General features: G+C 41.7%; 2 protein-coding genes across 2 annotated transcripts; both read left to right on the forward strand.

The window, feature by feature from the left end:
• The first annotated feature begins 389 nt into the window (after positions 1 to 389).
• Positions 390 to 5,486, forward strand: LOC139718783 (uncharacterized). The gene is made up of 3 exons (XM_071630248.1): positions 390 to 2,794; positions 3,564 to 3,576; positions 4,263 to 5,486. The coding sequence occupies exons 1-3, from the start codon at positions 2,298 to 2,300 to the stop codon at positions 5,484 to 5,486; spliced, it is 1,734 nt and encodes a 577-aa protein (XP_071486349.1). The 5' UTR covers positions 390 to 2,297.
• A 53-nt stretch (positions 5,487 to 5,539) lies between these two features.
• On the forward strand, positions 5,540 to 8,026 carry LOC139718784 (uncharacterized). The gene has a single exon (XM_071630249.1). It carries the CDS (start codon positions 5,540 to 5,542, stop codon positions 8,024 to 8,026), a length of 2,487 nt encoding a protein of 828 aa, XP_071486350.1.
• Positions 8,027 to 13,357: the final 5,331 nt, after the last annotated feature.

A 13,357-nucleotide genomic window follows, 5' to 3' on the forward strand; every position in this document is an offset into this window, starting at 1 on the left:
TCTGGTGGTTTACTTCCTGTTTTTTTGTCCCATTCATCGCACAGCCAGCCCGGTTTGGTAAAGATTAAGCGCTTGAATAGACACTGTACTTCAGAGCCTCTTTTCTCAGTTCACACTTTTCCTGAGTTTGTGCTTTCTTTCCAATATTTAGATAGGTTAGGAGAGTCCATTTGATTTGAGTTATACATCATTTTAAAGCATAAAGTCTGCCATTTTAGAATATGGTCTTAACTAAAAATTCATGTCTGGCGACTTTTTGTTTGTTTTGAGGTGCATGGTCACATATATATATTTATTTATTTATTTATTTATTTATTATAATTTACTTCTTCTTTTTTTTCGGGGGGGGGGGATGTCACGACATGGTAGGTTACATTGTCCAAGTGAAAGTCCTACTGATAATCTCATCAGCCCTTTTACATCAAATTTATGTTTATGTGCAAGGCATTCACTAAAAATGAGTTTACACTGCACAGGAAGCAAGAGGGTAGTAACCCCTCAGCCCGTCATTACGTCAGGGGCACGAGTGTAATAAAGCATAACATAGAGGGAGAGGGTGACTCACACCAAGTGGAGACCGCTACCAGGAGCGAGGGTCATAAACCTGCCAAATGTCCACCAGTGGGAGGACAGCCCAGAAGAGGCATAGGTTAAGAAATTGATAGTCACACCCAGCTGCAGTGGTCAGCTAACGTCAGAGGAATATCCTCCTTCTTTGGAAATCATGTTCAAAAACAATTCTTTGAAATTAAGGAAAAGTCACTCATAGGGGTGTGTCCAGTCTGACCAATTGGTAGAAAGTTTTCTGAACCATCTAACCCCCTCCTCCAATAAGATAACTTGTTTAATAAATTAATATACAGTGATTGGTCCTACATAGACAAGTGTAGTTAAGAAGGAAATTTTGGAGAACAAACCCGGGATGCAAAACCCAAATTTCTTCAGACCAGAGCACAAAATTGTTTGTGAAATCACCACGTTTGTATCCAGTCCGTTGGGAGGGTTCGGTGTACATCAGTGTCGCCGACATACTGGTCTACCCTTCGGTAGATGGATTTGGAACAAGGAGGAAGAGGTTGTGGTGGCAAAAGGCCACATTCAGTGTACGTTTGAGAGTCTGAGCACTAGAGAAATCTCTCATCAACCCGAGGAGGTTGCGGCAGGGGCCAGGGAGAAAGTAACTTGCACAGAAAGGGGAGAAACGCCAACGAAAGTTGTAAGTTGACCAATCTTTCTCATTGTAATTTTCTTGTAATTATGTAATCCTTTATAAGATGAAGAGTCAAGATATAATATTTTTATGTCATTATTGCCTCACAGTATTTTGTTACATGCATCAGTGTGAGAGTGAGGGAATGTTGAATAGTTTAGCCAGTACTACTACAAGCCATTTCAGAATACTGATCTAAAAGACCATAAAGATTTATTGCACCAGTGGCCTAGGGCCATAACTGGGAACACGGTTTCCATGACAGTTAATCCTCGCTGGCTGACCCAGCGTTGACAGATTTGTTGATGTAAACATACAAGCCGATAACCTGTCTTAAATTCATGAAATGTAGGTGTTTCATTCATGAAGGAACAATTTCATTGAGCAATTGTATAATAGTGTTTCGTTAAGATTATTGAACTTATGAGTGTATGTCACTCATTATAATTGACAGGGCGGTTAATGTCGGAGCAAGGATCCGAGTTTAAGGTGGGAGCAAGGAGTTTTAGGCTGGAGTAAGCTCCAACGGTATTGGACTGCAGAGTCTACTAGAGAGGGATCGAGGGGACTCCGTCTAGAGGGGAATCAAGTTTGATGAAACTTAGACCCATGGGCGAGGACAGGTGATCTCATCCCGAGAACAAGAACCAACTGGCTTTAGCGATAATGTTAACTAAATGTATCTCTTGAAGGGGCAATGATTTTGTCAGTGTTTGATTGTTAATCACCATTTTTATTTCTATGTTGTAAATACGTTTCAAAATTCAGTACAATAAACCACGCAATTATTGAACTGAAGAAGCATTTGTTTCGCCTACTTTGTAGACTCTCAGAAGAGAAAGCCTTTGATGCAGTTACGGGGCGGTGCGGCGGCAGCGCCCTGTGACATATTTTGGTGGAGAATCCGGGCATGTGAAATTTCCTGCCCATATTAAAGTAAAGAGGAAATTTTAAGGCTTGAATCTGAGAGGAAACAAATGTGGTTTTTGTAACCTTAATAATCATACGTGTTAAACTGGTAAAGCTACCCTACTGACTGCAGCTCGTGTTTATAACACTTTGGTATTTTCGGCCCGATATTTTCAAAATGGATTTGAAACCATATCTTGAAATGGGTAAAGAGGTAGGCCTTTCGGGAGAGGATTTGTTGGCATTCGCTCGGGAGGAGCGGCAAAAGGTAGTTGATGCAAAAGATAAAGAAAGAGATGAGCGACAAAAAGAAAGAGAGCACGAACAAAAAGAAAGAGAGCACCAACAGACTCTCAAAGAGATTGAATTGAAGATCGCTACCGAAGGCAAAACACGAGCAGAGAGACCGAGCGCAGTAGGAGTGCAAAGGTTGCCCATGTTTAATGACAAGCATGACAACATGGATTCATTTTTGTGTCGGTTTGAGCGCTTTGCCCAGAGCTCGGGGTGGGATAGAGAAGAGTGGTCACTTCCACTTAGCACTCTCCTAACAGGGAAAGCTCTGGAAGTGTACACACGTTTGCCCAGCGAGGATGCCAATGATTATGATAAGCTTAAAAGTGCATTGCTCCATAGATATGAACTCACAGAAGAGGGGTTTAGGGAGAAATTTCGGTAATCATGTACAAATGCACACCATGCACACCTACCATTTCCTTCCTTAATTTGTCAATGAAAACTTCTTGTGGCTATCAGAAATGTCAAGATGGACCTTATCTGACGGTTTCATGAAATGTCATAGTCAATTACAGAAGAAAAATAGTTAATTTTGGGTAATTTTGACTCAAAAGTACGCCGATCGACGGCTGTGTCAGTGTAGCATGATGGATGATCGATTATGTGGAAGAGCAATATAATGATGATAATCGATCATTGTAGTCTGTGATACAGCCGCTTGTTTGGTGTTTAACCACAATAATTAGTCGGCTCAACAGTAAAATGTGGAAGAAAGAAAGTGATCTTGATGCGTCTGTTTTTTATCGTTTTAGTTAGTTTTCTCCTGCGTGTGACTGTATCTGTCAACGTTTTTTGCTGACTAAATGATGGACAGATAATGTGTACAAAACAGTAAAAGATATATGAAAAAATGGAAATTATCCATCATGAATATTGCACAATAAAATGGATTTTTACTACAAAACAAAAGCAAATACTGGGGTTGCAGTTTTTGTATACATAATTAAAAAATGAAATGGAAAAATAAATACTATCATGAAAACAATTACTTTCTACTATCCCTAAGATGAACTTATCAATTAAAAACATATTACCATTTTAATTTCAATATTCTCTTTCTTTTTAGGTAAAACGAGCACTTTATGAGAAGTCCACAATGTAAACATACACTTTTTGTAATACTATTCTCTTTAATTTATTAAATTAGGCCTATAAATTATGTACATTACTAGAAATAAATCCCCTTTGAATTTAACTTCCTTCTCATCTTCTTTGCTCTCTCTTTCTCTCTCCCTCCTAAATAGCCTAACCTTTTTCTTCCACTTTTTCTTCAACCTCATTCTATTCCTTTCAACACTACTCAAATTATTTATAATCAACTTTGTCATGATAAAATCAATACTTGCCACAATTTCTAAAGAAAGGATCGATGTCTAAATCCTGGTATGAATAAATCTGTATCAATAATTTGAATAGTGATAATCATGATAGTGGCAATGACAATAAAGAACTATCACAATAGCTCACTTGAGCCTTCAACTCAGGTGAGCTAACAATAAGAAAAAATATGAAAAAGAAAGTAGGAGCTACACGTATTGCACGAGTCAAGTTCGATATTGTAGTAAGTGGCTAATTAGAGACTACCAGAATCGATTATAATAGTTGACATCGTTCTCTCTGCGAAATCGGTGCACTACTATACGTCGGAGACTATGTTCGCGACCGACGTACTTTTCAACTCCGATTTCTCATTTTTCTTACCTTTTCAGCTTTCTAATTCCATGAAAACTCTCTGATATGGTTCAATTTAGCATCTCCAATAGCTGCACAAAATTTGATTGACAAACGGCGAAGCGAACGGTAGGTGTGCATTTCTACATGATTACCGAAATTTCGTGGTTCTCAGCCTGAAGAGGGCGAGACCTACAGCCAGTTTTCGGAACGACTGAGGAGGTATTTGTTAAGATGGGTGGAGTTGGCTGAAATTGAACAGAGCTTTGAGGGACTGTGTGAATTGTTCATCATTGAGCAGATGTATAAGGTCTGCCCGAAGGAAATGAAGCTCTTCGTCAAAGAGAGAAAGCCTAATCGACTGGAGGGTCTTATCACACTGGCCCAACAGTACCAGGAGGCTCATCCCAAAATGAAACACGACTCAAAGCGAAGCTCACCAATGCCAAACTCCCAGCAAAGACAAAACACTCAGGCCCAAAACAAAAATGGAGGCAGTGTAGTAGCATCCCCAAGATGTTACAATTGTGAAAAGCTAGGGCATATCTCAAAAGACTGCCGAGCAAAAGGCAATACAGGCAAATTCAACCGAGCAGCTGGGCTACAGCTAAAGCAAACCGACACAAAGGCAGAGGTAGATAACACTAAGAGTGCGGAGTCGGGGGCTGCATGCCTACATGCATCCCTCGTCAAGTATGATGTACCACGTAACCCTGGCACATATGTTAAGTTAGCATCCGGGGGTGAGCTGCCAGTAGTGAATGCAGCTAACTCGAGTGCCAGTGGGAACATGCCCGTAGTTAAGGGAGTGGTTTCGGGGCGTGAAGCCTCAGTGTTACGTGATAGTGGCTGCAGCACAGTGGTGGTCAAAGAAAGTTTGACTTCACCAGGGCAACTGCTGGGCAAGATACAGAGGTGTGTGTTGCTCGACGGGACAGTGCGCGAGGTGCCGGTCGCACGCGTAGCAACAGATACCCCTTATTACAAAGGGGAGGTGGATGCGCTAGTGATGCGTGAGCCGCTATACGACCTGACTCTGGGGAATATAGCGGGGGTCAGAGCACCCGGAGACCCCGATCCAAATTGGGATTTTCCTAAGGAGGGCGGGGACGAGTCCGTTATGGACAGTGAGAGGGGTGGGGCAGTAGAAACCCGAGGGCAGAAAGCCAGGAGGGAAAAACCCCTGAAGCCCCTCACAGTATCTGAAGCGATGCTCATGGCATCCAGCAAGGAGGAGTTTAGCGAGGCCCAAAGGGGGGATGAAACACTTGCTAAATCGTGGGAGGATGCAAGGCAGGGGCGGAGTAAGACAACGAGTAAGGGGAGTGAGACCCACTACACTGTAGTGCAAGGGTTGCTATACAGAGAGTTGATCATGGGCAAACTGTTAGGCAGTTAGTGGTACCCAAGAAGTATCGAAATGGGCTGATGGCCCTAGCTCATGATGGGGTAATGGCAGGGCACCTCAAAACTCAAAAGACCCTAGACAGATTACAAGCCAAATTTCATTGGCCAGGGATGATGGGTGAGGTCAGGCGTTACTGCATCTCTTGCGATATTTGCCAGCGCACGGTAAAGAAGGGCAGCGTGCCGAGGGTACCGCTGGGGGAGATGCCTCTCATCGACACCCCCTTCAAGCGAGTAGCGATCGACTTGATAGGGCCCATAGATCCCATTACGGAGCGCGGTAACAGGTACATTCTCACCCTGGTAGACTATGCGACGCGCTATCCCGAGGCGGTCGCGCTGCGGAGTATAGAAACAGAGCGCATCGCGGAGGCACTGCTAGAGATATTCAGCAGGCTCGGGTTGCCGGAGGAAATCCTCAGTGATAGGGGAGCACAATTCACCTCGGAATTGATGAAGGAAATCGCGCGGCTGCTTTCCGTAAAACAGCGTATGACGACCCCTTATCACCCCATGTTCAACGGCATGGTGGAGAGATTCAACGGCACGATCAAAACAATGCTGCGGAGAATGTGTAGCGAGCGTCCGAAGGACTGGGATAGATACCTCGCGGCAGTCCTTTTCGCGTATAGAGAGGTGCCGCAAGCTAGCCTCGGATTCAGCCCCTTCGAGCTGCTGTATGGGAGGACGGTACGCGGGCCCCTCTCTCTCGTACAGACAATGTGGGAAGGGACTGATGTAAACGAGGAGGTAAAGACCACCTATGAGTATGTAGTTGATCTTCGAGAACGGCTCGAACAGACATGCGAACTCGCGCAAAATGAACTGCTGCGAAACCAGAACCGCTACAAGAAGTACTATGACACGAAGGCGCGCGATAGGCATTTCAATGTCGGAGAGAAGGTACTTCTACTTAGGCCAAGCAGCAGCAGCAAGCTACTCATGCAGTGGCAAGGGCCATACGAGATCAAACAAAAGGTGGGGAAATGCGATTTCCGCATTGATATTGAAGGGAAGTTGAAAACCTACCACGCAAACCTACTAAAAGGTTACGTGGAGCGAGACGCCACTGCGGCTCAAGCAAGCGCCGCGACTGTCTTCGAAGACAGAGATGAGGAGCCCGACATAGCAAAGGCGCGAATAGATATGCCGATGCTCTCTCAGACAGAAAATATCGAGGATGTCTGCCTCGACACAAATTTGAGCGACGCACAGCGCGAGCAAGCACACGAGGTGCTGAAACGCTATGAGCAACAGCTAAGCGACGTCCCTGGGAGGACAAACATGGCGGAATGCAGTCTGAAACTGACGACTACTAGTCCCATTGTCAGCAAACCGTATCCCATGCCACAGGCTGTGCGCGAGACCATTCGAAAAGAAGTGGACGACATGCTGAAAATGGGAGTAATAGAGAAATCAGTTTCAGAATATGCATCTCCTATTGTGCTTGTGCGTAAGAAGGACGGCACAAATCGGTTCTGTGTCGATTACAGAAAGATTAATGCCATCACAGTGTTCGATCCGGAGCCCATCCCAAATGCTGATGATCTCTTGTCATCACTCTCCAAGGGGAGATATTTCTCTAAATTCGATCTGAGCAAGGGATATTGGCAGATCCCTATGCGTGAACAAGACAAGGGGAAAACAGCATTTGTGACGGACGATGGACTGTACCAATTCACGGTGTTACCTTTTGGAATGGTAAATGCCCCCGCCATCTTCTCGAGGCTCATGCGCACCGTGTTAGAGGGACTGACAAATGTTGTCAATTATATTGATGACATTCTTGTGTACTCCGAGACATGGGAGGAGCACTTTCATGCTTTGGAAAGCGTGATGCAGCGGCTCGCGGAAGCAGGCTTGACCGCCAAGCCAAGCAAATGTCATGTGGGGTTTAGATCGTTGGACTTTTTGGGTCATGTAGTGGGGGACGGTATTCTAAAACCACATCCAGACAAGGTGAGCCAAATTCTGAATGCTGAGGCACCAAAGACAAAGACACAGGTGCGAGCATTCCTACGCCTTGCCGGGTATTATAGGAAATTCATCCCAAACTTTGCCGCCATCGCCGTGCCACTAACGGATCTCACAAAGAAGGGACTTCCTAACAAGGTAGAATGGGGGAACCTAGAACAGAGGGCGTTCGATACCCTCAAAGCGCGCCTCTCAGCCCCACCCATCCTACACCTTCCGAACCCCAAGCTGCCGTATATCCTAGCAACGGATGCCTCCGATATAGGAATAGGCGCGGTACTCATGCAGCGCATAGGAGAGGGGAAATTCCCCGTCGCTTACGTCAGCCGCAAGCTATCGGATGCTGAACGTAGGTATGCTGTCATTGAGCGGGAGTGCCTAGCCCTAGCCTGGGCTGTCAAAAAGTTTGACGTGTTTCTCTACGGCACTCACTTCCAGCTCGAAGTCGACCACCGCCCACTCATGTATCTTGCCCAAGCCAAGATCCATAACAGTAGAGTGTTGAGATGGGCACTTGCCCTGCAGCCTTACAGGTATAGACACAGTGATTGCTGTTAAGGGCACAGACAATGTAGCTGCTGATTTTCTAAGCCGATGCCCAAAGGACTAAGATCGTATGATGTATATATCCATGGGTTTTGTTACGTATCAGTGACAGATCAGTAATAAGTTACGTACAATATTGACTTGTTTGAAGCAGGATTCTAATACCAGGGAGGATGTCAAATATGATTATGAATATGTGATGATAATTGACGTGTTACCAATGGGTTGGTAACTAGGCCTTATGAACAAATTTGTGTAGGCCAATGTATTACAGTTATCTTCGTGTTGAAATCGTCAGTGCCATATGTATGCTATCAAGCTGTAGGGAGGACAGTGATAATAAGCAAATCATTTTGTGTCAGCTATTGTAATGTAGGCAATTATTTATATTGTAGATGCACTCTGTACGGGATCATGACAAGTGATAATCATAGCTGAGGTTTAAAGAAGTAACAAGTCCTGTAAAGAACATAAAGGACTGATAAAGTGGTATGAGGTGAAGAAGGCACTTCACTGATGTTATGGATGTACTAAGATGATGAGGTAGGGCAGATTCCATGCCCAGTATAACTTTCAGACAGGTAAATGTAATATTTAGACAGCATGCACTGTCTTCCAAATGGGGGGCCGTGTCACGACATGGTAGGTTACATTGTCCATGTGAAAGTCCTACTGATAATCTCATCAGCCCTTTTACATCAAATTTATGTTTATGTGCAAGGCATTCACTAAAAATGAGTTTACACTGCACAGGAAGCAAGAGGGTAGTAACCCCTCAGCCCGTCATTACGTCAGGGGCACGAGTGTGATAAAGCATAACATAGAGGGAGAGGGTGACTCACACCAAGTGGAGACCGCTACTAGGAGCGAGGGTCATAAACCTGCCAAATGTCCACCAGTGGGAGGACAGCCCAGAAGAGGCATAGGTTAAGAAATTGATAGTCACACCCAGCTGCAGTGGTCAGCTAACGTCAGAGGAATATCCTCCTTCTTTGGAAATCATGTTCAAAAACAATTCTTTGAAATTAAGGAAAAGTCACTCATAGGGGTGTGTCCAGTCTGACCAATTGGTAGAAAGTTTTCTGAACCATCTAACCCCCTCCTCCAATAAGATAACTTGTTTAATAAATTAATATACAGTGATTGGTCCTACATAGACAAGTGTAGTTAAGAAGGAAATTTTGGAGAACAAAACCGGGATGCAAAACCCAAATTTCTTCAGACCAGAGCACAAAATTGTTTGTGAAATCACCACGTTTGTATCCAGTCCGTTGGGAGGGTTCGGTGTACATCAGTGTCGCCGACATACTGGTCTACCCTTCGGTAGATGGATTTGGAACAAGGAGGAAGAGGTTGTGGTGGCAAAAGGCCACATTCAGTGTACGTTTGAGAGTCTGAGCACTAGAGAAATCTCTCATCAACCCGAGGAGGTTGCGGCAGGGGCCAGGGAGAAAGTATATTCAATCAATTCAATTCAATCATAGTTTATTTCCAATCAACGAAAATCAACGAAAATCAAAAACATAGTACAATGTATACATGTCATTAAATGATATTGTTCAAACGCTTGCAAAAGATTCATGTAATATACGAGACAAATTATAGAACAACTTGCACAGAAAGGGGAGAAACGCCAACGAAAGTTGTAAGTTGACCAATCTTTCTCATTGTAATTTTCTTGTAATTATGTAATCCTTTATAAGATGAAGAGTCAAGATATAATATTTTTATGTCATTATTGCCTCACAGTATTTTGTTACATGCATCAGTGTGAGAGTGAGGGAATGTTGAATAGTTTAGCCAGTACTACTACAAGCCATTTCAGAATACTGATCTAAAAGACCATAAAGATTTATTGCACCAGTGGCCTAGGGCCATAACTGGGAACACGGTTTCCATGACAGTTAATCCTCGCTGGCTGACCCAGCGTTGACAGATTTGTTGATGTAAACATACAAGCCGATAACCTGTCTTAAATTCATGAAATGTAGGTGTTTCATTCATGAAGGAACAATTTCATTGAGCAATTGTATAATAGTGTTTCGTTAAGATTATTGAACTTATGAGTGTATGTCCCTCATTATAATTGACAGGGCGGTTAATGTCGGAGCAAGGATCCGAGTTTAAGGTGGGAGCAAGGAGTTTTAGGCTGGAGTAAGCTCCAACGGTATTGGACTGCAGAGTCTACTAGAGAGGGATCGAGGGGACTCCGTCTAGAGGGGAATCAAGTTTGATGAAACTTAGACCCATGGGCGAGGACAGGTGATCTCATCCCGAGAACAAGAACCAACTGGCTTTAGCGATAATGTTAACTAAATGTATCTCTTGAAGGGGCAATGATTTTGTCAGTGTTTGATTGTTAATCACCATTTTTATTTCTATGCTGTAAATACGTTTCAAAATTCAATACAATAAACCACGCAATTATTGAACTGAAGAAGCATTTGTTTCGCCTACTTTGTAGACTCTCAGAAGAGAAAGCCTTTGATCCAGTTACGGGGCGGTGCGGCGGCAGCGCCCTGTGACAGGGGATGATTACCACGTTTTCGGTAATAATCATGATAATACCAGAGAATAAAAACGCGCCTTTATTTAATTTTGAATCACTACATTTTATGGCATTATTAGAAACACACAAAGAAACATTTGAAGAGTTTGTTTGCAAAAACCGATAAGTCCATATTTGCCAAATGGAGATATTTGCGATTTAAGGTAAAGAAAAATAAAGAGAATAATAAGAAAACTTTTGTAGGGCCCAATATATCAGTTGAAAGGTATATTATTTTGTACTCTATGACAAAGACCATACTTCAAAATCTTCAAAAATGGACTTATCGGTTTTTGCGAACAAACTCTTCATATGGATAGTAATAAATGGATACGGAGAGGTAACAGAAGCAAATAACAACATAATTCTCACCTTGACGCGGTAGATAGTTTGGATAGTTCTTCTGCAGAAACTTTCCAAGTAGCAAAAATGCTATCAATAACACAAACGTTACACCCAAGGCTAGACCACAGATCAATCCGACATTATTGCCATTTCCTGAATTGTGATAAAGGCAAAGATAGAACAGGTAATTCACTAATTACTAGATTTTACAAGAAAACAAATAACCTGTAGATACGTGATTCGACAAACGACAGCATAATATAACATTTACATGATATCAAAAAAGTAATCAGAAATTCGAGCACAACCGTAGTGATGAGTTCCCGTCCAAAAGGTAATAATACATATATGACGGAGGGAAACAGTACATGTTTTATATTTTTCCTCTTATGTTACTTGCTTCTTAGTGTCGTTAATACAATAGTTATATGTTTCATATTGTACATATACATTCATGTACATACAAACAAAGGTCCTCATTCTCTCATTGACAATATATTTATTAATAATTTATCTTTTGACGTTACACCTGGTATTGTTGTTTCAGATCTCTCAGATCACTTCCCAGTATTCGCACTTGTTTCCCAGTTCTTCACGAGAAGTACACCAACTCATAACTCTGGTCTTCGTGATATGTCTGAATGTAATCTAAATAGACTTAGGGAGGGATTGAGGTCAGTTGACTGGTCTCCTATTTACTGTTCTGGAAATGTAAATGCGTCTTTTGAAATTTTCATGGATATTTTAACAAAAAATTGTAATAGTTATGTACCATTAATAAAACGATCTACGTCAAATTATAAGAAAATACAAAGACAACCATGGATCACGAGATCTCTCCTTAAGTCTATTAATAAGAAAAATAGATTATATTGTAGATACCGTAAATCCCCAAATGCTTTAAACAAATCTTTTTATGTTCGTTATCGAAATACGCTTACATCTACTCTACGTACAGCTAAGCAACAGTATTTCTCCAATCAGTTTCACAAAGTAATGTAAGTTCGATATAAAGGGTACGTGGAAGGTGATTAACACAGCTTTAAACTCCACTGTAGATAAAAATTCCCCGAATTCCATTTTTAAAGACCGTTGTTTAGTAGATGAACCAGGGGCGATTGCGGAAGCATTTAATGACTTCTTTGTTAGCCTCGGGCCAGATCTTGCCAGCAAAATACCGCATTCACGGACACCTTTTCATTCGTTCTTAGGGGATAGGAACGCACTGACTTTCTTTTTCGTTCCTATTGTTGATGATGAAATTAAAGAAGTTGTTTGTAAAATGAATAATAAGAAGAGTACAGGTGATGATGGTATCTCAATTTTTCTTTTAAAAAATGTGATAAATGAAATAGTTTCTCCTCTCGTTTATATTTTCAATCAATCTTTATTAAGCGGAAAATTTCCTGATAAAATGAAAGTCGCTAGAGTTGTTCCTATATACAAAAAGAGTCCTAAAGAACATGTTAATAATTATCGCCCGATATCTCTTTTAACTTCAATTTCAAACATTTTGGAAAAGCTTGTTCATAAAAGAACTCTTAGATTTCTTATTAATTGTAATATTCGTTCGAATTTTCAGTTCGGTTTCAGAAAGCAACACAGCACAACCCACGCTTTATTGGCTTTTATTGATAAAGTGGCACATGCTCTTGACGATGCTTCACACACCATCGGTGTTTTTATTGATTTCTCGAAGGCTTTTGACACGATAGACCATGATATTCTCCTTTATAAGTTAAGCCATAACGGCATTCGCGGGACGGCTTTAGAATGGTTTAGAGATTATCTTACTGACAGAAAGCAGTATGTTTATCTTAATGGTCATGAGTCCTCAATGAAATCAATTACATGTGGTGTCCCCCAGGGTTCCCTACTCGGCGCGCTACTATTCATCTTGTACATAAATGACCTCCAAAATTCATCAGAGATTCTTTCTTTTATATGCTTTGCAGATGACACAAATTTATTTCTTTCCCATCGTAATTCTAATACGCTTATTCATATGTTAAACAGCGAATTGAAACTTGTTCAATCCTGGATTCATGCCAACAAGTTATCACTAAACATTGATAAAACATATTATATGTTGTTCAGTAACTCTTTGCAATTTATTCCTGGTCATGTCCAAATTAATGGCATTAATTTAACGAAGGTTGATAGTGTTAAGTTTCTAGGACTGTATATTAATAGCGATTTATCTTGGAAGTCTCACATCAACTTTATAACCAAAGTTTTATCTAGGAATGCAGGAATTCTAAATAAACTGAAAGATTACTTCCCCACCAATATATTGCAAATTATATACTCGACTATGATTTCCCCTTACCTCAACTACGGAATACTGGCATGGGGTAACACGACCCAGTCTTTGCTTGACTCGCTCTTTCTCTTACAAAAGCGAGCTATTAGAATAATTAATAAGACTGGGTATCTATCTCATACAGATG

Source organism: Diadema antillarum, unplaced genomic scaffold, assembly GCF_040938485.1.
Source record: "Diadema antillarum isolate AM-2024a unplaced genomic scaffold, OU_Dant_1.0 scf00000099, whole genome shotgun sequence".
Classification (NCBI taxonomy): domain Eukaryota; kingdom Metazoa; phylum Echinodermata; class Echinoidea; order Diadematoida; family Diadematidae; genus Diadema; species Diadema antillarum.

Bases quoted from the DNA above. Each gene is read 5' to 3' on its own strand.
- LOC139718783 (XM_071630248.1), top strand. From the start codon at position 2,298: ATGGATTTGAAACCATATCTTGAAATGGGTAAAGAGGTAGGCCTTTCG.
- LOC139718784 (XM_071630249.1), top strand. From the start codon at position 5,540: ATGGCAGGGCACCTCAAAACTCAAAAGACCCTAGACAGATTACAAGCC.